The 26,110-nt window shown below is 37.7% G+C and overlaps 2 protein-coding genes across 2 annotated transcripts in view; one reads left to right on the top strand and one right to left on the bottom strand.

The window, feature by feature from the left end:
* Nucleotides 1–26,110, top strand: part of MED23 (mediator complex subunit 23) — a 320,898-nt gene that overhangs the window by 234,940 nt on the left and 59,848 nt on the right. The gene's annotated exons all lie outside the window — the stretch shown is intronic.
* ENPP3 (ectonucleotide pyrophosphatase/phosphodiesterase 3) overlaps nt 11,072–26,110 on the bottom strand; it is a 33,374-nt gene continuing 18,335 nt past the window's right edge. The window contains exons 14-25 of the mRNA XM_071740908.1: nt 25,411–25,442; nt 23,296–23,423; nt 21,755–21,821; nt 19,744–19,831; nt 18,810–18,979; nt 18,618–18,669; nt 17,691–17,845; nt 16,170–16,302; nt 15,601–15,678; nt 14,232–14,364; nt 12,437–12,593; nt 11,072–11,447 (exon numbers count right to left, since the gene is read on the bottom strand). Coding sequence (XP_071597009.1) covers nt 11,274–11,447; nt 12,437–12,593; nt 14,232–14,364; nt 15,601–15,678; nt 16,170–16,302; nt 17,691–17,845; nt 18,618–18,669; nt 18,810–18,979; nt 19,744–19,831; nt 21,755–21,821; nt 23,296–23,423; nt 25,411–25,442 — 1,367 coding nt within the window. The 3' untranslated portion in view covers nt 11,072–11,273. The remainder of the gene's footprint in view (nt 11,448–12,436; nt 12,594–14,231; nt 14,365–15,600; nt 15,679–16,169; nt 16,303–17,690; nt 17,846–18,617; nt 18,670–18,809; nt 18,980–19,743; nt 19,832–21,754; nt 21,822–23,295; nt 23,424–25,410; nt 25,443–26,110) is intronic.

Below are 26,110 nucleotides of genomic sequence, written 5' to 3' on the forward strand. Positions count from 1 at the left end.
TTTAGAAGCTTTATGTGAAGAGCAGGGATAAGTAAGCATTAGTTGTACCCTATGAACTATGTAAATACTGAATCCTTGCAATGCTTACATGAAAAGTACTTGGAATAACTTTTTATAAAAGCTACAAGGCAGTAAATCTGCTCATTCTTCCCCTTTATGGTATAGAAATCCCAAGCTTCAGTATATCAGTTTTAGCTCATGTAATGGCTCAAGCATTTAAACCAGTTTCCCTCTGATTTTCTTTCTGAGGTTATTTTTCAGCCATTCGCGTTTATCTTATACATTGTGTGTCCCCTAGATAATTGAAAACTGGAAAGAAATGTACTTTTTCTTTTTTTTCTTTTCAGCTCCTGTGGAAATGATAAAACAGGCAGGTCTTTCCAGCATCTTAGGATAATAGCTTCGTAGTCTTCTGTCACTAAAATAATGATATTGATGAATAGTGATCAACAGCTGTGTCCTGTATCCCAAACAACATAGAGGCAGGAACCCAGTTATTATGGTAGTTCTGTAATAGTCAATCAGCTCTCACATTTAGGCAGTTTAACACATTTAATTGCCTTTAGCCTCCTGCGTCTCTTTTCCATCTTCTTCTGACTGCTCTTACTGGATATAAATGGAATGACCTACAAGACAGCTTCTCTGCAGTGAAAACTTCTGGGCAGATCCAGTAACTACCACATTCTCCGTTGTGTCTGAGCTCTTTTTAGCCAGGCTGCCTTGCCCCAGTCTCTGTATATGTTCCAAGTAAAATTCACATATATTTTTCTTATGAGGAGCTGGAATCAGATTTTGGCAAAGAAAGCAATGACAACAGCATGGGTTTTGGATGTGCTGAAGAGGAGAGTCATGGCAGAAAATCTGTGCTGGAAAAAATGTCCAGTCCACAGGGAAATTTTAGGACTTCAGAAACTTCCACATTCTGCACAAGGTCACAGCCATCTTTCAGATGGGGAAAGTGGTCAGACAGAAAGGCAACAAAACAAGCAGCAGGTTGAGTTGTTAAGATACTGAAGTCGTGCAAAATCGAGAATCAGGCTTGTGCCTGCAAACTGCTCCAGCTATGGATTTTGTCTGCTCAGCCTGAAATGCAGTAATATGGCTATCAGCCAGGACTCAATGAGTTCAAGTTGTTTGTCAGCACAGGAGAAGCCTGAAATAAGTCATGGAGATGATATGTTGGCATCTAACCCTGTTCTGAAAATTGTTTGCCTGACAAGGTTGTGTTGGGACAGCACTGAAATTCAAACTCTGTAAAATTATTTAACTTCAGTGAGCTGACTAATTCATAACAAAAAAACCCAAAACAAACAAACAATAAAATAATAAAAAAGAAAACAAAAACAAAAAACCAAACCACCGCCACCAAAGCTCTATTGCGCCTTTTTTCTGACCAACTCTATTCATGCCCTTTTCTCCCTAAATAGTCAAAGGCATTCAGTACAGACATTTTCTAGCTCAGCATGACATCTCCTGTCATTCCATTTCATAGGGGTTTCTCTTGCACATTCTTGCAGATGCTGTGAGAAAGAGTCAATCAAGACAACACAGGACGGAGGTATTGACAAGCTGCATTACAACCCCACTAGTGGAATAAAGGACCCTTCCACCCCACAACCACCTTTTTTCTTCAGGTATTCACACATATACTTCTCAGCCCCACAAACACAGCTAGAAGTAAAGGAAGCAGGGAACAGTTTTCCTGTCCAAGTGTTCAGGAAAGGGATTCACAAGCAGTGAAAGCAGAGCAAGAGCTAGGGCTGCTGAAATGGCAACACAAGCAGTGCACATATGAATCCTGGCAACACAGATATTTTTCTTTAAATTGCTGTAAACCCAGGATGTTTCTCAAGCTCCTGGCCATGAGGACTTTCTGTGTTAATCTTCATGAAATATCCTTGAGTACTGTCCCAATCAAACAGATCTTGTACTATCTTTCTATACTAAAAATTCCCTTAATTTAAAAATCAATTTAAAAATTAATTTAATAATTATTCATTAAGGCAAAAACCACAGATCCAACTGGGTCAATGAGACAATTTCCTTTTGTCATGGACAACTATGTCATTCAGGCTGATTCATAGATTGACCAAGCTCTTCTTTAAAAGTATGTTTGTTTATTCCTTGCAGTTTCCCCTGAGTAGCTGTTCCAGAAGCTTACTGGTAAGAATCTGTATTTTGATTTCCAGCAAGAATCTACTGCCAGAAAATTTATATATGGTTATAATTATTTGGTGCTAACACTGTTATCTGCCACATATAGCTCTTTTTAAAAAATCTCTTTGTTGTTCATCACTACCGTTGCTCCTAGCAATACAGCTTGAAACAGTGGTTTATCTCTCCTCAGGTTCTTGGTTTGCTCTAATAAACAGTATAAATTTTTTAAATCTCTTGTTTAAGAAGGGCTTAAAGCAGCACTTCCTTTTTTGTATTGCACCAGGATCCTGCCTTTGCTTCTGCTCCAAACTGAAATCAGCACTTCAGTAACTGTAAGGAAACCCTTAAAGTTTGAAGTCCCCTTTACCTACTAAACAGGAACAAAAAATGTATCCAAAAAATGTAGCCAGCCCTACATCAGCTCTGCTCTGTCTCTGCCTACAACAGCTCTGCTCTGGAGACCAAGTGGATGACTATTTGGCAAGCTGCTTAGCTATAGCAGCCAGCAATCCAAGACAGGGATATTCCATCACACCAATTTTCACTTTGAAGCAAGCTTTTGGCTCCGTAAGAAACTTGCAGCTCCAGGTGAACTCTGTGCAGGCTTCAGGATTCCATTTGCTTGGAAGTTTCACTGCCAGTGATGGTCATTCCAGGTGTACATCACAATCCTTGTGCCATCTAGTCTGAATTGGCCAAACCTCTAAGTAGCTATATGTGAAATGACTCAGAATTAATATCTGAAGAAGAGATTACACGGTTCTTTATTTCCTCTTCTTTACAAGGCCACTAGATTTTGCATGCAGTTGTCACTCAATCCAGACAAGCCTATGTAGGCTATAGGAACACCAATACACATAGAACACCTATTTTGTGTTCAAAGTGATGCATAGAAATTGGTAGCAGCAGCTCACAAATGATACCAAATGTTAATAGCAGATGGATTATCAGGGACCGGAAGGAAATAATTGTTTTCTTCAATTTAACCTCAAACCTCACTAGGCAGTCCAAGATATTACACATAAAAATCCCAGATCCTGCTGTGTCATGTCCCATATGTCATTACCCCATGATATAGCTACCCAGAGCACTGTGCAGCTTTGTTGGACAAGACGTAGACTGTGGATTCAGTGATTCATAAAGCAGATGCTGTAGAAAAGCAGAACCTAAAAATCTGTCAGTGCTATTTTTCTCTGCTCTTATTCTGGATTAATCACAGTATAGAAACATACAATAGAAAATAGAAAATCAATTCTTATGAAGATATATAAACTTTCTTACAGTAGGTTTCGTAAAGTTCCTGAGACATTCCATAAATCAAGTAGAAAACTTCCCTTTTGACTTTATGTCACTCAACAATTGTGTTTCACCAGGACCAATTTTTTACAGCAATCAATTAGAAAATGTTTCAAGAATATTACAGCAATCTGTTCTTGGTTGTATTAGGCTATTCATGTCTGGAAAAAAGGAAGCTTTCTATAACTGCATTAAAATAAGACAGCAATTTGTGCCTACTACTTTGAACTGTGTGTGACACAAAAATCCAATCCTTATTTTTATTTCTATATCTAGAAGGCTTCCACCTTGCTTTTATCCACATCTTTTAACATTTGGTAACTTTTCACAATTTGATGTTTATAATCATAAAACAAACCAAAATAAAACGAAAATAACATAACAAATGTTGGTAAACGTTTGGTATTACCCCTGATGACATTTCTGATGGATTTGACATAGAGATTTTGCATGTGAGGAAGCTACTTCTGTAGCCCATACAGTGATCACAGTCCCAAAGACAGAGCAGGGAGCTAGTTTACATGCAGGCTTTATTCAAAATTAATTGTCCAGGGAATATGGCTGGCACATGAACAATTGGGCCAAATGTTAAGGGCCAAGTTGGAGAAAGGATTGGGGACTCCTTTAGTTGCCAGTGGCAAGAGATGGAGAAGCCAAAGACCATGCTGAGCCATAGGTGCAGCTGAGAAAAATAAGTGGGGCTGGGAAGAGAAAAAGACACACATTGGAGCAAGAGAAATGATAAGCAGGAACCGTGGGAAAAGGAAGGTGCTGAACTGCAGATACAGCCAGTGACTCACAGAAAAATAGAAACTTAAGTGGTTGCTTCTTATTCCCAAGCTTGTGGGTCAACTGCAAAGAGTCAGTGGACAGTCTTGGTGCCCTCCACAGCTCACAGTCTCCTTGGGAAATGTTACCAATCACAGAACCACATTGTCACAGGTGGAAAAGACCTTTTTGAAACATGTCTCACTTCCATCTCCTCTTTTCTCATTCCTCTGTTTTCCCACAAGACAGTGTCCTATTTGTCACTCCAGCTGACTGTGCCTCTAGGACCCAGGATTGTAGGAAATAATTTGCTGCCAAACCATCAGAAGCATGTTTAATATAGCAACCAGAGCCTGAAAGTTGTTGGTGGTGTTCATCAATAAAAATTTACTTTAAAAAGTATGAGATCTACAGTGTCCATTTGCTAAGCCTATGCAGCTGAACTGTTTCCAGAGCTATATACTGCTCAGAAGATTAAGTCACATACCACATAAAATGTGAACTAACTCACACCTGAGGAAAAGAAATGAGGCAAGATTTCTCATTCTGTGGAAAGAATTAGAGTAAGCAAAAGTTTGAACTCGCCTTTTACATGGGTCTGTAGTTAAGCTTTTAAAAATGCCAAGAAACAAGACCTTGACTATTCTTTTTTCTACATTCAGATGGTGCTTTTTTCTCCTCTTCCTCCTTATTATAGCTGAAGGCGGATTTGAAATACTTAATGGTGCAAGGGAGATACCCATCATCTTGAATCTGAATGAAAAATTTAGAAGACTATAAACTGTTGAGATGAAAAGATGTGGACAACGCCCCTTAGGGAAGACTGGAAAGGAGGGCTGCAAACCCTTTGTAATTGCTGCTGCATGAAAATGTGCTCCTAGGAAAGGCATATTTGGCCTAAAGTGGAGGAGAAATTCATAGAGACAGTTTAAAAACAACTCTCATTTCTGAAGCACATTTTGTATTCTTGGCTATGGGAATCTCCTTCAAATGTTCTAAAGATCATAGAAATGGTATTCACAGCTGTAGTTTTGGTAGTTAGACACAAATCTATCAGCTTTTCTCTTGAAAACAAATAGCAATGGGACAAAAAATATGAATCAGAACAGCTGAGTAGATGGAAATAACATTCACTGTCTTGCTTGGAAAGCAAAAGGAATATTCTTTTCAAAAATGCTTTTTCTAAGCCTTTCCCCATCTGTCCTTTCTTCCCCTAGAGACCTGGGATTTGCAAGGGAGTTCTGCAGCATGTCCTGCATATGATAATAAGAGAAGGACAGAGATTGATATTTCCCATAGTTATTCTGAAAAGCTTTTTTTGTTGATCAGTTTGAGTGTCTTTGTATTTACAGCTGCCTGATGCAGCTTCCATCTGTGCTGACGAGTATCAAGCTGCTCATACAAAACAGACTGTCATATCTGAAATGCAGGACTGAAAAAGCTCTTTAATCCCATCTGTAGAATAACAGGCTTCTACTTTGCCACTAAGAAAATTCCATAACATAAAACCACTGGCTTCAAAAAGCATTCCTGAAAAAGCAAAATTATTTGCCTTACAACATTTGAGGCACTGCCATTGCTGAGTAGTCACTAGTGGTGTACCCCAGGGGTCTATATGGAGTCCAATAGTGCTCAGCATTATTCAACCAGATCTTAATTAATGATCTGGTTGATGAGGAGGAGTGTACCCTCAGCAAGTTTGCTGATGACACAAAACTGGGAAGAGTGGCTCACACCCCAGGGTCCTGCTGCCATCCAGAGGGATGGCAGGAGAAATAGGCTGACAGGAATTTCATGAAGTTCAACAAGGGGAAGTGAGAAGCCTTTTCCTGGGGAGAAAAAAACCCATGCACAAGTATATGCTGAGGACCTCCCAGCTGGAAAGCACCTAAGCAGAAAAGTACCTGTGCATTGTAATGGACACAAAGCTGAATACAAGCCAGCAATATGCCCTTGTGACCAAGAAGGCCAAAGGTATCCTGAGCTGCATTAGGAATCACCAGGGGAGGTGATCCTTCCCCTCTACTCAGCACTGATGAGGATACTGCAATATCCAGTGCTTGGGTTCTCAGCACAAGAGAGACATGGATATTCTGGAGAGAGTCCAACAAAAGGGCTACTACAGTGATGAAGGGATTGAAGTATCTCTTCTACAAGGAAAGGCTGAGAGAGCTGGGACTGTTTATCCTGGGGAAGGGCAGGCTCAGGGGCTTCTCATTAATGTATATAAATACCTGAAGGGAGAGTGAAAAGATGACAGACCCTGGCTTTTTTTCAGCAGTGCCCAGTGACAGGATAAGAGGCAGTGGACACAAAATGAGACATGGGAAATTCAACTTAAACATAAGAAAAAATTTTGGTGTGTTAAGATGCACTACATTTTGCAATGACCTAGAAAATGCATCTAGACTAACCTTTAAATCTCTTCATCTTCTTCTTCAGTCTTACCCAATAAATGTTTCTTCTGGGCACACAGAAGTCCTCCTGAGTTATGGTGGATATCCTGCCTGGAGGCTGATGAGAAGAACTCAAGTTGCTAAAAGGCAGAATTAGGAAAGGAAAAAAACAAACAATTGAGGGGTCTTGTTTTAAGGAAATGAAAGAACTTTGGCTTATCATGCCCCTGTTATGAAGAGCCTAACCCATACCTCATTTCTCTTTCAGATATTTGCTACTGCAAACAGACATACAAATGATTAAAAAGCACTCACTTGCCTTTTGTTTTGTATGCTTTGCAAGCACTGCTGGAGTTGGTATGGTTGGTGTATCTGGTTTTGAACCATTGATCTCACAGAAGTCACAATGTGGTCAAAATTCACTTGTCCAGCAATGGCTCTCCTAAGAGAGAAGTTTCTAAATCGTCTCCTGCTGTCATTGTAACTGTGAACATGTGTTGTGGAGGTACCACCAGCCAAAGAAATTACTTTCTTACTGCAAAATCTCAGATTACTTCTTGGGTAGGAAGGAAAGGCTGTGCCCACTCTCCTCACAGATGAGACCACCCTGCCTCTTATCTTGTAAAACCACTCTCTACAGTCCCTAATCTTCTGCAAAAACCACACGTGCCTTTGGTGAGTTGTTCCATCTGTTAGGCGTGGATCTGTATGACTCAGTGATAAGAGGCAAGCTAGAAAAGTGAACAAAACTCAGCATGTTTGCCTTTCCTCAGAGAGCAAAGTGGAAAAGTGGAGTCCTCCCCAGCCACGTTTCTCCCACATGGAGTAAGACCTGGAAATCTGCCCTTCCTTGCTGCCAGGCTTGGGAAGCACTTGCTCTCCTTCCAACTTCTAAACATTACAGGCAAATCAGGCTGTGGCTGAGCTTGCTGGACAGTGGGCAATTTGGTTTATGTGCCACATCTGTTGCCTGGTCTCCTTAATATACTTTTCTAAGTAATTTGAGTGTTTGGCAAAAAGACTTCTCCCTCATCATGTCTGGTTGATCCCAAACCCAAAGATATTTGAAGCCCTGACCCTGACTGGTCCCAAATCACGTTCCATCCACCACTTTTTGTCCTTCTGAGGACACTCCTATTCTTTGGTTTCTGCTTTAGGGATTGTGAAGGATTCAAATTTCCTGATACTTTCAGACTGTGGGAAGGGAAGTGGTGCCAGCAATCTTCACTTCACCCTCCCCAGGGGTAATGTAATGAAGCAGGGAAGAGCTGCTTGATTAAGAGGACACTTCTGAATCTCCACTTTTGCCAAGACATCAGGTCCAGAGGCATGACAGATTTGCCTGCCTCTTTATTCACAGCTCTTCAACCAGGAACAGGGATTTCCATACTGCACAGAAACAGCACAGTTAGGGTAGAAAAAAAATCTGTCCTCATAAATATAATTGCACACTTTGCATATGGAAAATACCATCGTCCTATGATCACAAACATCACAGGACCAGTGTAGGAGGTAATTTGAAAAACAGCCCTTGCTACATCTATTAATACTATTTTCCTTAAAGAAGAACATCCAGGGTAGAAGTCAAGGTTGTTCTGTACCATTTAAATGTCTGCACTCCACTTTGAAGGTACTGACAAAAAGCCACTGGTCTCTATAATAAATATTAAAGAAACAAAAAAAAATTTATATCATATGCTGACAGGTTCACAGGAGTAGGGTGTGGTGTTTGGGAAACATAGTAACACTTGCTGAAAAAAAGAAAATTCTTTTAAGCTTTTCCTTCCTCTTACTGTAGCATTTTCTGGAGCAGAGTAGATTGTTACCCTTGACAGCTCCCTTTCATTATTACCGTGCCTTGCTACAGGGACAAGATTAGCTATAGGTAGTGACAAATGTCTATATTTGCTTACAGGTTTGATTCTAAAAATATAAAACTCAAAGAAGCCCAAGCATAAGAAACTAAGACAGCCAGATCCTCCTGAGTACAGAATTTCAGTGGCTACAGGAGTCCTCAGTTTCTCAGTTGCAGTAGTGGTTTATGGAAAATCATATTTTACAGAAATTGCATTTTTAATCCTCGCACACAAGGTGGATATGAAAGCTGGGACTCAGCAATATCTGCTTTTACAGTCAGCATGTTGATTTATGTCTGTTCCACTCCAGCTTGACACTTCGGGGTCCCAAAACTTTCTAAAAACCACAGAAGCAAAGGGCTTGCCATTTTTAGGAAGTTATGCCCACATCCCCTACACAATAGGAGGTTTGAAACTTTCAGAAATAGTGTTATTTCTTAGTTCTCAGGACAGACCAGAGTGGTTATCAAAGAAGAAGCATGTTTTCAAGTTAAATGTTTGCCATATACTGGTTTTACTGTCTTATTTTATATTTGTTGTTACTTTTATGGTTTTGTTGGCATAACTTCTGAGTAAAACAATTTTTATATTCAGTCTACTGTTCTTTTGTCCTGCTTTTCTATAGTGAGGAATGTGCCCCAAGTAGACTTCTTAAAATGTCACATACAGTTTCACTACCTTTGAACTGCAAGATAGAACTTATTCCCCTCCTACTCTCCTCTACATACCAGAACTTTAATTTATTTGATAACTGTAATGAAGACTAAGTATTCTTTGCTTTTGAAATACAGAACAGGACAACCAGTTGAGAGTCTTGATATGTGAGTGGCTGAAAATAAATTTTTTACATTCTTGGGATGACTGTGCTGCAGTTTGTAACTTTGGTGGTACATGAATTGTGTTTGAGGCAGCTGTTCATTTGCATCTCCATGTGAACTGCAGAAGTTACTCTATTTCAAAAAGGAAGAGATCCATAAAAATGTCTTAGGGAACATAAGTTTCAGGTACATATGCAAACATATATACTAAGTATTGAGTGTTTTCTTATGAAATGGCAAAATTTTATTTTGTATTTCTATAAACAGGTAGTTTTTAAGCAAAAATGCTTGTGCAAGACTATCAACCTGTTAAAAAATTTATATAGGGTCACCAAACTACCCAAACAATAAAGAATTTCCCCTGTATAAATCTCCAGGGTTAGAAAGCTGCACTTCCTAGCATGTGCAGATTTAATTATTTGATACAAGGGTTAGTACAAGGGGCCAGGTCTATCCTCTAGTCACCATTCTATTAATGTTATTAGTAATTCTCCCAATCTCTAATTCAGGCACTGGCTCATATATCTAGGGAAGGGAAAGCAAGAAAACTTAGGTACAATTTTCCACCAAATCAGTCAGAAATCCAGCAATGTTTTAAAGCAGTTGATGACTGAGCTTCCTTCCTGGCTGAACTCAGTAGTGATGGGGAAAAGAAAACTGCCCATGGTTGTTCCTGCAAGGGACAAAAAGTGCAACAGAGTTAAGGTGGCCTGTCAAACCAAAAGATATTATAGCAGATGGACATTACAGCCTCTGAGGAGGAGAGGGAACACAATGCTGCCAGAAGCAGTTTAGAGCAGAGTTTATGTCATGCAAGAAGAAGCTGAGAAAACTGGGTTTGTTCAGCCTTGGGAAGAGAAGACTTAGGGGAGACCTTATTACAGTGTTCCAGTTCTTAAAGTGCAGCTACAAAGCAGATGGAGACTCCCTGTTTATGAGGAGTCAGATGGAAAAGACAAGGGGCAATGGGCAAAAGTCACTCCTGGGGAGATTGCAATTGAACACAAGAGGGAAATTTTTCCCCATGAGGACAGTCAGACATTGGAATGGTCTCCCAGGGGAAGTGGTGGATTCCCCCACTTTGGACAGTTTTAAGTTTCAGCTCAACAGGATGCTGAGACATCTCATATAAACAATAATATTAGAAGGGTTGGACCAGATGATTCTTGAGGTCCCTTCCAACCCCAACCTGACATTCTAGAAAAAAAATAAATATTTCAAATATGACTGTAACTGTTCACATGACTGTATCTACATCAGAAATTTGTTTTCATAACTGAACTAGAGTATTAGCCTGAAGCTAGTGTTGCTGCCATTTTTTATGATACGGGGGTGATTTCAAATATAAATATATCAAGTCACATCATCACCTCAGTAATGATACTTTTTCTTTAAATCTCTAATTTAGGCATACCAAATATTATACTCTTAAGAAACTCCTTGTCCCTTCTTATCTCTGAAATTAATTTTATCATTCTAGACTTGTTGATTTACATGCTTAAATTAATATTATGTAGATTAGGGCATGATTTATTATGCAGTGAAAAAATCAGTGGTGTTCTTAAGTGAGGCATTTTAACAGATTCCTCCAATTTAGATGGACAGGCCTAGATGCCACCCTGTTGCAGTGTGCAATATTATTCCATGTTCAAGTAGATGGTGTCATGATTTAAGAATTCTGGGGTCTCCCTACTATGAAACATATCCCTTTTGCAGTTTTTTTTCAAACCACTACTAATAGAATATTCTCTGCTTTGAAGTCCTGATTCCATAATGGTGATTTAATTTACTTTAGGCAACTTTTATTCATTTGGCACAGACCATTTGACCAAAGAACACAAATCCGAAAGAAAAAAACTGCTGGTTTAAGTGTGTTGTCCTGCAGATGAGCTGTAGTCATGTTTCCTACGTACTTCGGCAGGGAAAAGTTAGTCACTTAAATTTGCTTCCTTCCAAGCACTGACACTCTTTTTAATAGATGCTCAGTTAATTTCAGCCTCAAATACTGGCAGAAATGTCTTTAGCTTTAAGATCTCAGAGATGGGTTCCTCTCTTTCCTGGTAAAAGTCAAGCCCAGTCAGGAGCTCCACATCCCGAACACGTGCAGAATGAGCCTGAAGTCTTTCTTCAATCCATTCAGAAGATGCCTTATTTTCCTGCCAAAACAAAGAACAATATTCAAACACATAAAAAATGCTCTGTTATTTGATGGTGGTGATGTTGGACAACAAGTAGTGTTTGAACTGGTTTCATCCACTAAAGGCTTCCAGTTGACAAAATGTCTTTCAGTTTTTCTTAGACATCTTTGCAGGCTTGCGTTTAGGGATCTCATTTAAACAGAATCAAGTCAATATTCCCTCTCCCCACCTCCCCACAATGAATATAAAATAGAACAATATTTGGGGTTTCTTGCTAAATTTTAGAAATAATTAATGCTGATTTCTAAATTATAAAGACTACAAATTATTTATTTTGTTTATTTAGTCAACTCTTGACTACCAAAAAGATCTCTGGGCAGTTGTGGATTATCCACACAACCAATGTAGAGACATTCAGGTTGTTTCTAAACAGCACAGGCTTGCACCTGCCTGGAGCTATAATTTCAAAGTTATAAATAAAGTATATAAACACAATTTTATTGCTTTGAGGGTCAGCTCAAGTGTGCACAGCTATACTTGTATGTGGGGAGACTTTGTAACACACACACTGAGCTGAGGAACTTTCTGTATTCCAGAGTTTATAGAACAGCACTCAGCTCAACAATACATATTACACTCTGCTCCTTTATTTTATTTGCTGAAAAACATGAGATTTACACTCTTGGTGGTAAGAATAGATTTTATTTAACTCAGATATGAATTTCAACTGCAGAACCATTGCTCTTCTTAGGTGACAGCATTTTCAAGTCCTCTTATCAAATCCTCCTTTCATCATCTTTGCTTCCTATCAGCTCATTAGTTTCCAGCTACCTCTCCTGGAGCTTCTTCTTCTTCTACTCATTGCTTTAGGTCTCAACTTACTCTCAACTCATGGCTAATGAGTTAATTAAACACTTAGATTCCTAAAGATTCTCCAGATGACAGAGTACCACTGAAAATCAGTTCACAAGGCCCAGTGGCACAAAAGAGCATAGAACTATACTTACAGCACAGCTTTCAGTGTTGTCAGGTCGATGAGGAATGATAAAAGACAAAGCATCCAAGGAGCCTGAACAGTTTAGTGGTGTACAGGACTTGTTCTTGCAGCTGGTCAGAACCACAAAGTAATGAGTTGGGACAGGGATTTCTGAATCATTTACATGCCTAAAAACCAAACACAATTACAGGATTTATCTAGATACCAAGTATTAAAATGACAGATGTCATTAGTATTTTATAGAACATACCTGAGAATAGATCTTTCAGTACTGTATTACTTTTATTTATTTTATAAGTGAAATAAATACCTGATGGAATAGATAGCCTCCACTAGCCTTTGCTACAATCAGTAATGCTGAAACCAACAGGACTGCTTACATGGTCAACACTCTATTTTGCCAAAACCAAAATCCAGATCTCTACATCTGGAAGAGGCAGAGGCATTGTATTTGCCCTTCGTTACATAGAATTTCAACCACACAAAACTCAACTGGAGAAGAGTTATGAGAAAATTAGCTTCTGGTTCCTTGCCAGCAAGAAAAGCCAGGAGGATGACTTGTGGCTATGCTCTATAGAAACCAGCCTAGGACACCTGATTGAAAATGTCTTTGCAGCCCTTTTCTGGCTGTTCTGTGAACACGGCCACTTTTGTGTGAAAATTTATGAGCAGCTGAAAGCCTCCCAGATTTGTCGTGCATGTTCAGTATTCAACAAAACATCATCACTGAAATCATTATACTACTTTGTATGACTGACTAGCCATGCTGAATAAAACCTATTTATTCCAAACTGTAGACAACATTATGTGGTTGACTGGGTATTACTGCATTCCACTTGGAAGGAAGTTCTAGTCTCTCCTCCCTTCCACCCTCCTACTTCGTGGCAGAGCTGAGTTTCCCATTCTCAAACCATTTTTGACAGATGTGGTATTAAGTCTAGTCATGAATAAAACATTTTCAGTGACAGATTCAGCTGTACAAATTTCCCAGCACTTTTCTACTACATTACTGTCATAAGGCATTTTCTCTATATTTGGAACAATCAAAGTTGTTTGTTCTTAGTTCTGTTTTTTCCTATTTCTGTATGTATTCATTAAACACAAATAATTGGTCTTTATCTTTTATATTTCTCTTTTATAGTTTTTTTAATCTAAGTCTCCTCCTATTCCTGTTTCTATACACAGGTGAATTTTAAAATCTATTTTGTTATGGTACCAGAGCTCACTGAAATGTACCTAGAACTTGTCATATCTCCAAGGGATTTGTGTGAGCCTTACCTACGTAGAGGCACCACTTGGGAATGTTAAATGTTACGTTCCCAGTTACATAATTCAGTGAAGACAAGCACAGAAATCTGATCTTTGATAAAATACATCAGCTTGAGACAACACACGGGTGAGTGAGCACAACACAAAAGCAAGAAAACTATCCTCATGCACACCTTCTGCATATTTAGATGTCATGCAGTCTCCCAGTTTTTCTTTTTACAGAGGTCCAAAAATCTAGGCATCAGCCTGGGAAGATATCTGTCTCTGTATGTGAATGTGCACGTAGAAATACGTGTAACTGCAAATCTTTTTTCTCTTTACCTGGGCTTCACCTACTACAATACTGTATCTCTTTGCAAGAGTATTTGCTGACGTATGAGTAACCCTGGATGTAGTATTTTAAAGGAAATACTCCATTCTCCATGATACTTGTTTCTTGTTCTTTTTGAGTAGAACAAAAATTTTACACATAATATGTGTGGAAGTACAGTGGTATATAATGTGTAATTTGATTTATGGCTTTTCCATGTACTTACAGTTTGATTTGATCAAGAGTATCAAAATGGCCATCATAATTGTAATCAAACACTGGTCCACTGATAACATTCACTCCATTCCTTTCTCTAGCATACTCCTGAAGAAGCACATCATGGAAATAGTCCCATATGACTGTCATTAAAAGAGAACATAAGCATATTTAATATAAATTTGAAGTTATTTCACCATTAAATAGAACATAGAACACTCACTATAGATGAACAATTAAAAGTTCCAAACTAAACTGCCTGTAAGAACAATTCTTTGTTTCACATATTATGGATTTCATCAGAAGAGACATATTCTCTTTCACCATTGAAAGCAGCACAGTGCAAGAAGGTCCATTGCACTATATATATATATATATATTTGGACTGTAAGATTAAAGTACAATTGTGGAGCTGAGAGGTCATTCATTTCTGGCCTTTCCACTATCATCTGCAACTATGCCAATCAGTAGGCACAGAGATAATGGCTTTCCCAGGGGAATATTTACCACCTGAGAGTTAGTCTAACTCTACAGAACTCATGTCAAATATCACAAGGCAATTTGGCTTATTTCACACATGTAATTTGAGAAAACACAATTTGTAGGATATAAACTAGTGAGATTATTCAAATATTTACACCTATCATGTAAAAAAAAAAAAAAAAACCAGATGGGGTTGTGGAGCTGAGGGTTTGATTATGGTCTAGAATGACTTTTTCTAAATTCAAATCTCTCATAGAGTTTTCCTTGGAGAATTGGATTTTTTATAAAATAGGAGTAAAATAGGACAATACATAGTTGTAGAAAATTTCTTATAAAATATAATGAACAAATGTGAGTTGGACTGGATGGAAAGAGTTATTGTAGCTTACTGCACTAGTCTAGTAGAAACTCCTGCTTGAAGCAAATATCCAAAGGTTATCTGGTTTGAGTTTCTGCTTGATAGAATAGGCACTGTATGAGGACATTGTCTAGAAACTTTGTCCTGTTTTCTCTTGAGACCTTGCAAAAGGAAAGACAAAGTGCCACTTTTATTCGCTTTGACCACTTCTTTAAGGAGATGCGTTGAGGAGAGTTTCACAGTTCTCATTTCATGTTAGGACAACACACAAGAGGGGAAGAGAAAATTCAAAACTAAACAGGTACATCTTAGCAGAGGTCAGATAAGACTACCAAAAAAAAAAAAAAAAATATTAAATCACGTCAGTGTATTTTAAAATTTCACACATCTACTTTTACAGTTTTAAAATATATTTGCACAAGACCTCAATACACTGCAGTCTATGCATTAACGCTTTAAGTCCTTTTCATAGCTTTATCAAATCCAGAACCATAATTCCAGAAAATCAGTCAATATTTATCAAAACTTTGCAGCCTACCTGTGAAAGCTCTATACATGGGAACAATATTGCTGGTGAGTAAGGCATCGTACTGTTCATCAGCAGATGAATTGAAGTCTATATAAAAGAACAAAGTATAAATCCATGAAACAGTACACAAAGATGAATTTGATTCATATGCCACTATAATTAGTGGGTACATGTAATTCAGTTACATTTTACATTGGAGCATGAGTGTGTGATCCTACTGCAAATTTATCTACAAATTTATTTGTGCAATCTGTATAATAAATTATCAAATTTTACAATAGGAAATGAAACTTCATGCAGAGCATGACAGCCTATCATCCAAACCTTCATATTTTTCCAGCCACTTTTCATCACATTCAAATTGTTTCAGTTTTTAAAGAAAAATTTAAATGTTCTAAACTGAAAAATTTTAGATACAAGTCCTGCTTTTGGTCAGTCTACAGACACTGAAAAGCTTTTCCTGCCCAACATGCTGAACCAGAAGTTTGTTTTGGTGTTTGGGTATATGTTTAAATGTAAACCCACATCCAGCTGATTAAGACTTTCTAAGCTCTGGCTATAAAAAGAACTATACTCACTGGGAGGATAGAGGAAACGGCGGGTGAAGGTCAGCTCTTCTGGGTATTTGGAACAATTTTGGCTCTGAGCAACAGGGATTCTAACATCAGCCCGCAGACAGTCTGAAACAGTGGGAGGAAGAGATGTGTTTTCCTGTGAAAAAGGAAAAAAAAAAAAAAGTATCACACCCACAGCTGTGGCTAACCCATTGCTTTGTATGGTTTTAACTTTCTAGAACAGACTTCACTGAATCTTCTCCTATTTTCATAGTGAATCAGGTCACTGCAAGCAACAGACACTGATGTTTTCTACCTAGTGTTGTTCCTCTAGTTCTGTTTTTAGTCAGTTCAGGGAAATCCTTATGCAGTGTGTAAAATTGTAGTAGCGGAAGAAGGTTATACCTTGAGCAAAAGAAGGTGACAAGCTTGACTCATTTGTCACTTCTACATATTTCTGGAAACACAAACTTGATGTCACATCCTACTGGAAAGCAGCTAGTATATAAAGGTGACACTATCACCTCATATTAGCATCAGATGACACCTTCTCCATAATAAGAGTCTGTTGAGACTTTTTAGTCTTTTGAAAACTAAATCGGTAAAAAAAGCTGCCCACAGTTAACTGGTTTTCATTAGGGTAATGCATTTCTGTAGTAAGCTGTAAGAGCAGACCTTTATTTCTATGATGAAATAAAAATTATCTTTGTTGAAACTTATAAGCCTTCTTATTGTTGTGTGATCCTTTACCCACATTGTGGAAAATTAGTAGGAAGTATGGCATAAAACTTTATGAAATATTAACATTCTAGCAGGATATATTTCATTAAAATAATTTCCCTGTGTTTGTACTGATAGAATAAAAGATCATGTAGATTTCAAATGCAGCTCTCTTAAGACAGAAGAATCAGTGTAACAATTTTTTTCCTCAGTGCAACTTAGAAAAGAGGTCAAAATAAAAGGGGAATTATGTCCGTGAACGTCCGCTAGCTAACTGACCCTTAAAACTCTAACAATTTATTCCAAAGCCACATATCCTCAGAGGTTCACTCAGCCATAATCACCCTTTTCAGAAAGTACATAATGTAACAGGGAGCAAATAAACAGAAGACGCAGAAATATGCATCAGTACAAACTCTCTCAGAGTTTTACAAAGGTTTGTTAATAGGAAAAAGATCATGATATTCATAGGGAAGTTTAAAAGCTTCTGATTTTAGAAATCACAGCCTACTTTTCCTCAGGACTGCAGTTGGAGCACTGCCTTGACAACTTAGCCAGTTTGCAGAGCAGGCTTAGTGGATCCAGCTTACCAGCAGCTTTTTTCTTCCATAACTTTATCTCTCTTAGGTGACCATTCCCATTTTTTAAAAAAATAAGATTGTTGAAACTTATATGCTATCAAACACATTTTTTTTCGTTTTCACATGTAAGGGCCCCAGTTGCATGATATCAACCAGTCCCTAAACAGGTTTCCTGATCAATGAACCACATTTTCAATACATAATATGACAAATTTAAGAGGAGTATGGATATTTGTTAACTTACAGGCTTATTCACAGTGTATGCAGTCCACATTGGCATCAAAATATCATAGCTGTATCCACTCACATACCGATCATGGGAAAGAAGGCAGTAGAGGGTTTTTGTCTGAAGAACTTTGGGTCTCCCATATGGCAAATGGTACAAGTTTGCCTTCTTTACTAGAATTCAAGCAATAATTATTGATTCATTCTTCTATACTATTTTGGATGGAACAAAGATTTAAGAGAACAGAAAAAATGTAAAATAAAACATTAATAAATACAAATAATACCAACAGTAAATGTGGATATCTCTTTCTTTAAGGTCTTAGCTTCTGAGTAGAATAAAAAAATTAGAAAATAAGTTTTCATGTTATGTTTAAGATGCACATGTCAGTGTAGTATCTCAGACTTAGAAATTCTTGTTTCTTGTATTCCATTCCATTCCAATTCTTGTATTCCATACCAATACAAATCTTTTGAACTTTTCTTGCCAGTGAAGAGAAGTTTACCTCTTATTTGGTTAGGAAGCATTCCAGTGCTTCCTAAAACTTACAGAAACCCCATAAAAAAGCACACAGAATTATCTTTGGGAATTTTTTATCAGAGAAAGAAAAATTATAATCACGAAGAGGAGAAGAAGAGTCGTGGCAATAGCCTGGAAGTGCTCAGGCTTTCTCTAAAACCACTGAAACCTACTTTTTTTCCCAAAATTTTAGTGGGATTGAGATCTGGTTCCTATGCATGGATGTTGCTGTAATGATATCAATTACAATTTTTAAAGAAATGCTAAGAGAACAGAGAAAAAATAGTTATGCTTCAACTTGGCTTTCCTGCTTCACTATAATTTGCAATTAATATTGAAAAAGTTCTCACTGAAACCAATAATATAAAATCTAAGCCAGGCATAGATTTAGAAGTATTGCTGACCTATTCATTTCTTGCTACTTACTTTCTTCTGTGGTGAGATTTAACCTTTCATTCAGGGCTGAAGCATTTAATATCTGTAAAATATAAGGGAATCATTCAAGATTAATTCATAGTTTTGAAAAACAAAGAAAGAAACAAAAAAAACCAAAACAACAAAACCAAAACATGACACATTTAACAAAAATGATTAAAAGATTCCAAAGCCTCTACTCACATGCTTGCATGTGCAACCCAGATCTTCTACGGGAGTCAGATGGGTAACTGGACATGAAGAAGGGGATGATATTTCTTTTGCATGTGAAGGATTGTAAAAAGGCTTTTTTAAGAGGTGATTTAAGCTGCCATGTGTTCCATTGTTTGGTGCTGGTATAATATGCAGCAAATCTGTTGAAACATTTGAAATGTGCAAACATATTCTGAAGCCATTTTAGGACAAAAATGGCATTTTAAAAAATAATTGCTCTTCCAATTCTAAACATTTCCTATGCATTCATTCTAAATACAGTAGAAATAGCTTATTTGGTTATCTAAAGTATTAGTAACTCCTACCATCACCTTGCAAATTTTTAGGTATGAAGGTTCATTGCTATTTTCCACTGCACTGAGATTTGGTAATTATGCATTTGAGTACTGTTGATACAGTTTTATCCATTCCCATAGCATTCATAAAATTAAATGATTTAATGCTAAGTACAAACATGATTTCAAATGCATTACACAGTGAAGCTCACTAGCCTATTGCATTTGTGTGTGACGCCTTAATCCACATATTCTGAGGAATAAACTTGCTAATTGCTCACTCTGGGGTTGCAATTGTTAATCTTAAATTATGAGTAGGAGTAGTAACTCTTTAAAAGATTCTAATACCAAAATTATTCCACAGGCACCATTTCAACAGCAAGCTCCTGTGGCAGGAGAGCGCTCTGATCCTTTAGTGGACTCCTGCAGTCAGAAACATCCTTCAAAGCAGAACAATTTCTGGCAGTTAATTTTTACCATTGTAAAGAAGACAAAAGGGCATGGCTTCAGTGTTTTGCTTCTAAATTAGTTGACTGACTTTCCAGTTACTCTTCTTTGAGCTCCTACAACACTGGCATTTGAAAATTCAATTGGTTTACCCTCTAAAGGACTGAATTGTTTCTACTCACCGCACAAAAGGTTGTAAACCTCGATGTTTTCAAAAGCATCCACTTCTGTTTTGTCTTTAAAGCTTGGGCCATGTGCTAAGAATATAGCCTAGGTTGTAATAAAACAAAAGTTGCTACTTACAGGAATACAAATTCAAACCCAACATAGTTGCATTTCGCAGAAACAGGGACAAGGGAACAAAATGTAGCCTTTTCAGTCATGAAAGTTAAAATACAGGATTATTCTGGTAAAGAAGGCAAATTTTGCCCATTACATATAACTCGATGAAAAATACAAAACATAAATTAATTTCTCAGTATACTTTAAACTACATAATGAATCAGGGGGTGAGGGGTTCCTTAATATTTTGATATATACTTTGCATAAGTTTGTATACGTTTGCTGTGTTTCAGATTCACACCTTTTTATGTTTCCATTGCAACAGCCAGTAACAAATGCCATTTCAACAAATGTAGAGTTACAACACCCACAGATCCTATCTAAAGGCTGATATTGACCCAGAAATACAAGCACTGCAGGTGAGTTGGTGTTTGTCTGCTTTAATATATGCTGCATTCTAAATGTTCCTCAAGAGCCTATTGGAAACTCTGGGGTATACAAGGAACACCGATGTGTTCATTCGATGCCACCTAGGACCAGACTGCTGGCCTGCCTAGGACTGGCCCACCACCCCAGGAAGAAGGATCATTGGGATACTGAGGGATCCTTGGGATGCTGAGGGATTCTCAGGTGGTGATACTCTTAACTCCTTCTTCCTCTCTCTTCAACAGACTTGCCAGATCTTTACCAGGTCACTTCACATCGCTGTCCACCAAATAAAACTTCTATTTGCACCCAACCCTTCGTGGTTGGACTTGTGGGATCCAAATAATAAATTATATCATCCAGAGAATGAACCATAACATGTGGCTAAAGCAAGGAACAGGGAACTGCAGAGATGGATCCCAAGCTCAGCAGAGACCTCTATTAGTACCACCAAGAGTACAATGTAGTGCTGAGCAGACCTTGCTGGGTTGTAGCAGAACACTCATCCTACTTGTAGTCTCACACTGGTTTCTACTATGTTATAAGCCTCCTGAGCTGCTTGCCATAAGATGCAGGAAATGTGACTAAACAGGACAATGATCTGTTCTAAAATGTTATTATTATTTTCCCATAATAGAAAAGGAACTTTTATTTTTAAAAGACAACACTAAGACATTTTGCTCCCTTATACAGGAAAAAAAATTTCCTCAGTCATGGTGCCACCAGCTTAAGTTTATCTGTGATACTGGTATCCATGTTAACTAGAATTTACCTTTTCTTTCCATATGAACATTCAGCACCATTCTGATCAGTATTTTGACATATTGGTTCAATATGCTTGTGAAGATCTGGAAAAATCTGAGCCTTAGGCACAAAATATGGGACTAGTAGTGGAATGTTTGATGTTACCCAAAGGTTCACATCACAGAAAGTACATGAAAAACCAAAACGCTCATGACCTCAAAATATTTTCACTGTAAATGGAAGTGAAAATGAGATGAAACTGTGATACAGGCTGTGCTGTATATATACTATAACATACAGGTTATGCTAATTACTTTTTTTTGCTCTGACTATAGGACTAAGTCTTGTAAGATAGGCAGGGACAATGAAATCGTTTATTTGCACATATGGGTTTTCAGGTGCCTAACTGAACTTCCAGAGCCAATGGAGATTTTTCAGTCATTGCTTCAGCAGAAGAATGAAAGAATTCAGTACCCCATAGCTCAATATGGTATGCCCCATTTACTGTGGTCCATCTGACTCCATGGTGTTAAGGTGAGCCAAAACAAGTTTTACTACAAGATTCCAAGGAAGCAGGCCTCATACACATCAGTGACAGGCAATATGAATACGTGGTCACAATTTATGTATCTGGTTGACACAGAATAAAAAGCTATCGTATGTTCTGTACATTGTGGTTCATGTAGCACATCGTGGTTTTCTATATAAGAAGGTACAAGACTTGAATAGAAATCATCTTACCTCCATACTTTTAAATTCGTTGTTATAGCCATGGTTACCCCCATCACAAGATGTGTATTTTCTGTCCCTAAGGAAGAACCATCATAACATGAAAATAAAAATGGCACAAATAGAACCAGTTCATAACAGTCATTATTAATCTCTGGATTCTGGATCATGTCTTAAGAACTGAATCTGGCATAATATTGTAGTACTTTTTGCTCACCCAGTGTTCATTTTCATTAAAATCTTTTTTTCCTATAACAGATACTGCTACAGAGAGAAATAAATTATCCTAGATAGGTATTGAGTGTACAGTGAATCAATGTTTTAAAAATAAATTGAAAAAAATTGCTATTTTTAAACTGAAGCCTTCACCTAGCTAACAAGTTTCAGAACTAGTGTAATCTGCTTAGAAAGAATCACTTATGTTCTGTGGTAGCTGCGTTTTAATAGAAAACTTATAATGGAAGAACTCTGCCAGTAGCCTCTGTGGAACAACATAAATGAGACTGCAAAGGATTTTGCCTTACCAGACAGTGCACTTTAATTATGGATGCTACAGGGTGAAGGAGAGATATGGATGTGTGTGTGCTTTATAGAATTAATAATGTGTCAGAATTCCACGTTGGCTCATACTTCTACTACAGTACTGTAGGTCAGTAAACACAGGCTTTGCACTGAGTTTTCTAAGTGCTAGGACCAAGGCTTGTTTGAACTGCTCTTGACTTGGTCAGAGCTATTTTTTTATTGTTTAGCTCTTATAGCAATTTTTTGCCACGACAAAGTTGTTATGTCTAATTTGTTATCTTATCAGCTTATCTTGTGCTATCTTTGCATAGCACAGACATAGTTTTTATATAGAAAATGAAGTTATGTGTAGAACGCAGACCCTAAGGCTAAAAAAACGCACCAAGAGTTAAAGAAATAGAGCAACAATTGAGCAAATTTAGAGGTAAGAGAGAAAATAAAAAACATCTAACACATGTAGGATGCACCATATCTAGTAAGCTGAGTTGTAATATTAACTTGCAGGCCAGTGAAGAATGAGCCAGCTGTAGTGTTCACATACACAGAGGAAGGACCCCGTTCAGATTACAAAGTGAGAAAGAAACATAGACATCATATTCCTTTCTGAAGAAGGACTCATTATGCTGTTTACCAGCCATATCCATGTGTGGACTAGACTGAAATTACCAAGCTTAGGACCCTAAAGGGCAGTGGAGTGGAAAAGGGCTAGATACTGGGAAGGCTTTGCATAACAATTATAGCTGTTATATTTGAGAATTTTTCTGTATAGTATTAATTTCTTTATTTTCTTTTTTCTTCCTCTTCTATAAAAATCTGATCTGGACTATGATCATTAGACTGTTAAGATTTGACGTTCACTAACAACAACAATAAAAACCCCAGCTTTATGTACAAGGTTTTCCCTCACAGTAAGATTCTCAGTGTAACAAACACAGAAATGTAACAAGCAGAGCAGGAAACGAGGCATCTGTGAAGGACATTAAAAGGATGAGAATGGGATTAAAAATGTAACAGTCACAACATTATTTTACCTCACTGCTAGCCACTGCCGATCCACCAAAAGGTGAACTTTATCAATGCGAATGTTGTTAGCATAGTGGAATCTCTTTGGCAAGTCAGGTGTCAGGTAAGGCTTGAAGTGCTGAGGAGATCTTTTACACTGTGCAAGAAGAAAGAGCCCAGTCAAGAGTTTTGCTCAGTATTAAAAATAAACCCATCATTCAAAATTATCACAAACATCTCAGTGATAGGAATGGAAGCACGAAGCACATTATTCACAGATAGCTTCTCAGGTAACCTGCAGATCTCATTTTTCTCCCAAGAACAATAGAAGGAAAAGCAGCTTTTTTTGGAACTATTTGAAAATACACCACTGTAATATGTATAGTAAGGTAAAAAGTACTGTGGTAAAAGTACACCTAGGGTTGAAAGACATCTAGTAGTAATGTTTAGCCCATACACCCATACTATTGCCACTGCTATCTAGTATATAGAGAGAGTAAGATTACACTCTGCAAAAGAAACTCTCCTGGCAGTTTGTATCTCCCATCTTCTATGACTTTACCACTCATTAAATAACACAGAAAACCAAGTATACATAATGTAGCACAGTGTAGGGTTTTGTAACTAAAACCTGCAGGGGTACTCTCATGCTGTGTGAATGCCCAGTGCTCAGCTGTTAGCTAAAGGCCTTAGATTTTACATCCACGTTTAATGAGTTAATATAACTGTTGTCTTAGCAGGCATGCTATGAATCAGTTTGGCAATGAGAGCCTTATGATATTCATATGACAATACTGCAAAGATTTAACTGCATATGGACATCAGGAGCCAGTCCAGCTGGCTACAAGCATCATGGCATCATTTCAAAATTTTGCTCGTGATCAGGAACCCAGCAGAGGACAACACAGAACATCTAAAATGCTGAGGGAAGAGCTGCTAGGAAGCTGAGTAAGCCACAGAAGCAGATGTGTTCTGTCACACAAGCAATATAAAATATAACATCCTTGGAGTCTGATCCAACATCTTTGCATTTAAGTACTAGAATTATATACTCTGCACAGAATGACATTAATATGTGAATGGGAGTAAGCCTGCCTGGCGAGTCATCAAAAATGCATAGTAGAATCCAGGAATGTGAAAAATAAGGATTCAGTGGGTCTCATAGTCCAGGAGAGGAGATTATTCTACAAAGCATAGTTTAATTATAGATAAAAGTAGAGAAATTCAACATATAACAATACTTTATGCCCATTGATTAACAATGAATATACAACATACATCTCCCTTCTCTGCCTCAAACCCTTGTTCTAAGAACTTTAAAGGGACAAAATACATAAACTCTAGTTATTTATGAACTGAAAAGGAATGAGTAAGTGTCCTATTTCTGTAAGAAAAGTCTCATCTCCATAACAAACAGAAGCTTCAGTTTCAACTGGGACTGAAAACAAGCAAATCATGCTATTCCTCTAACACTAGTGCACTCTGATATGACATGATCCACATCATACAATGGGGTAGAGATGTAACTCTCAAAAAGCTCCTTCTACTATTCTGAATCATTGATATTGTACTACTCTCTGCTCTGGGTACTGAGGAATAAAGGACATGAACTTAGGTAGTCAGAATGAACTAAAATTTGAACAAGCATGTTCTCTGTCCTTTGGACTTCAGTGGCAGGCAAAAGCTACATATAGTATTGCATAACTGAGTTGTTCAACAGGTTACAGGAAGACCTCTAGTGGTAATTTACCAGAAATATACTCAGCTGAGGCAGCTGAGAATTCTTCCAAGCTGAGAGCATTTGTTCTAAAAGTATCAGAACATCTATCTATCACTTGCACTGGGAGGAGTCACAGAATAGAAAACAAACTGACAATGGCACAAAGAACTCTCTGCATGTGAAGTCAGCCACTTCTTTTGTTTCAAAGTAAAGTACAGAAAACTCTTGCTCTGAACAGAGATCTCCCATGGCAACCCTGTATGCATGATCTTTGAATAACTTTCAGAACTGCCTCCTATGGTGCATTGAAAAGTAAAATCTATTTAAAATGGCACTGTAGTCCCAGTTTTTCACAAACTGTGCTTTTTGTTCAGATACCTATTAAGAGGAACTATGAGGAAAAATTATGAACATATTTACTTACTGTGAGGCTTTTAACAATTCCTTCTGAGTCAACTGTTAAAAAGAAAAGATTTGTTAACACGCATTCAAAGAGCTGAAGGTTCAAAGCCTCAAGAGAAAAAATTTAACATGCTTTTTCTCTGTAAAATTGAATGTCTTTATTAGTCTGTGAAAATTATGGCAACCACAACCTTCCACACATAGGAATGTTGTTACCAAGGGTAACTGAGTGTAAGTTTAGTAACCTGTGGAAGTACTTAGCACTTGGGGTACATTAAGACAGACTGCTGCATTGAGACAGCAAACCAATACGGTGATGGTTGTCTAAACCAAAATCTGACACATAACCAGAACCAAATTTTCTTCTCCCACCTAATCTCTGTTTGAATTATAACCTTTTTTTCTATTGTACTGGACCTGTACAGGAGCATTTTTATTCCACTTTCAGCAGCAGTCCCAGAGAAAAATCCAGTCTGTCTTAGCACTTTCAGCTCCTGCATTTTCAAAGAGTGACTTTAGCCTTTTGACATTAGCTTTCTAAACACCAAACCTGAGCACATTACAGGAGAAAAATTGCTTCAGAAAAAGTAAATCACTAGAGGAAATGAATCAGATATTATATGGAGATTAGGACTCATACAAAACATCATTATTCTCTCTGTTTCTTACTGTGCTCCTGTCTGACTTAGTTTTTCTTCTACTTAAACCAAGGAAGGTCTGCT

Source organism: Heliangelus exortis, chromosome 3, assembly GCF_036169615.1.
Source record: "Heliangelus exortis chromosome 3, bHelExo1.hap1, whole genome shotgun sequence".
Lineage (NCBI taxonomy): Eukaryota > Metazoa > Chordata > Aves > Apodiformes > Trochilidae > Heliangelus > Heliangelus exortis.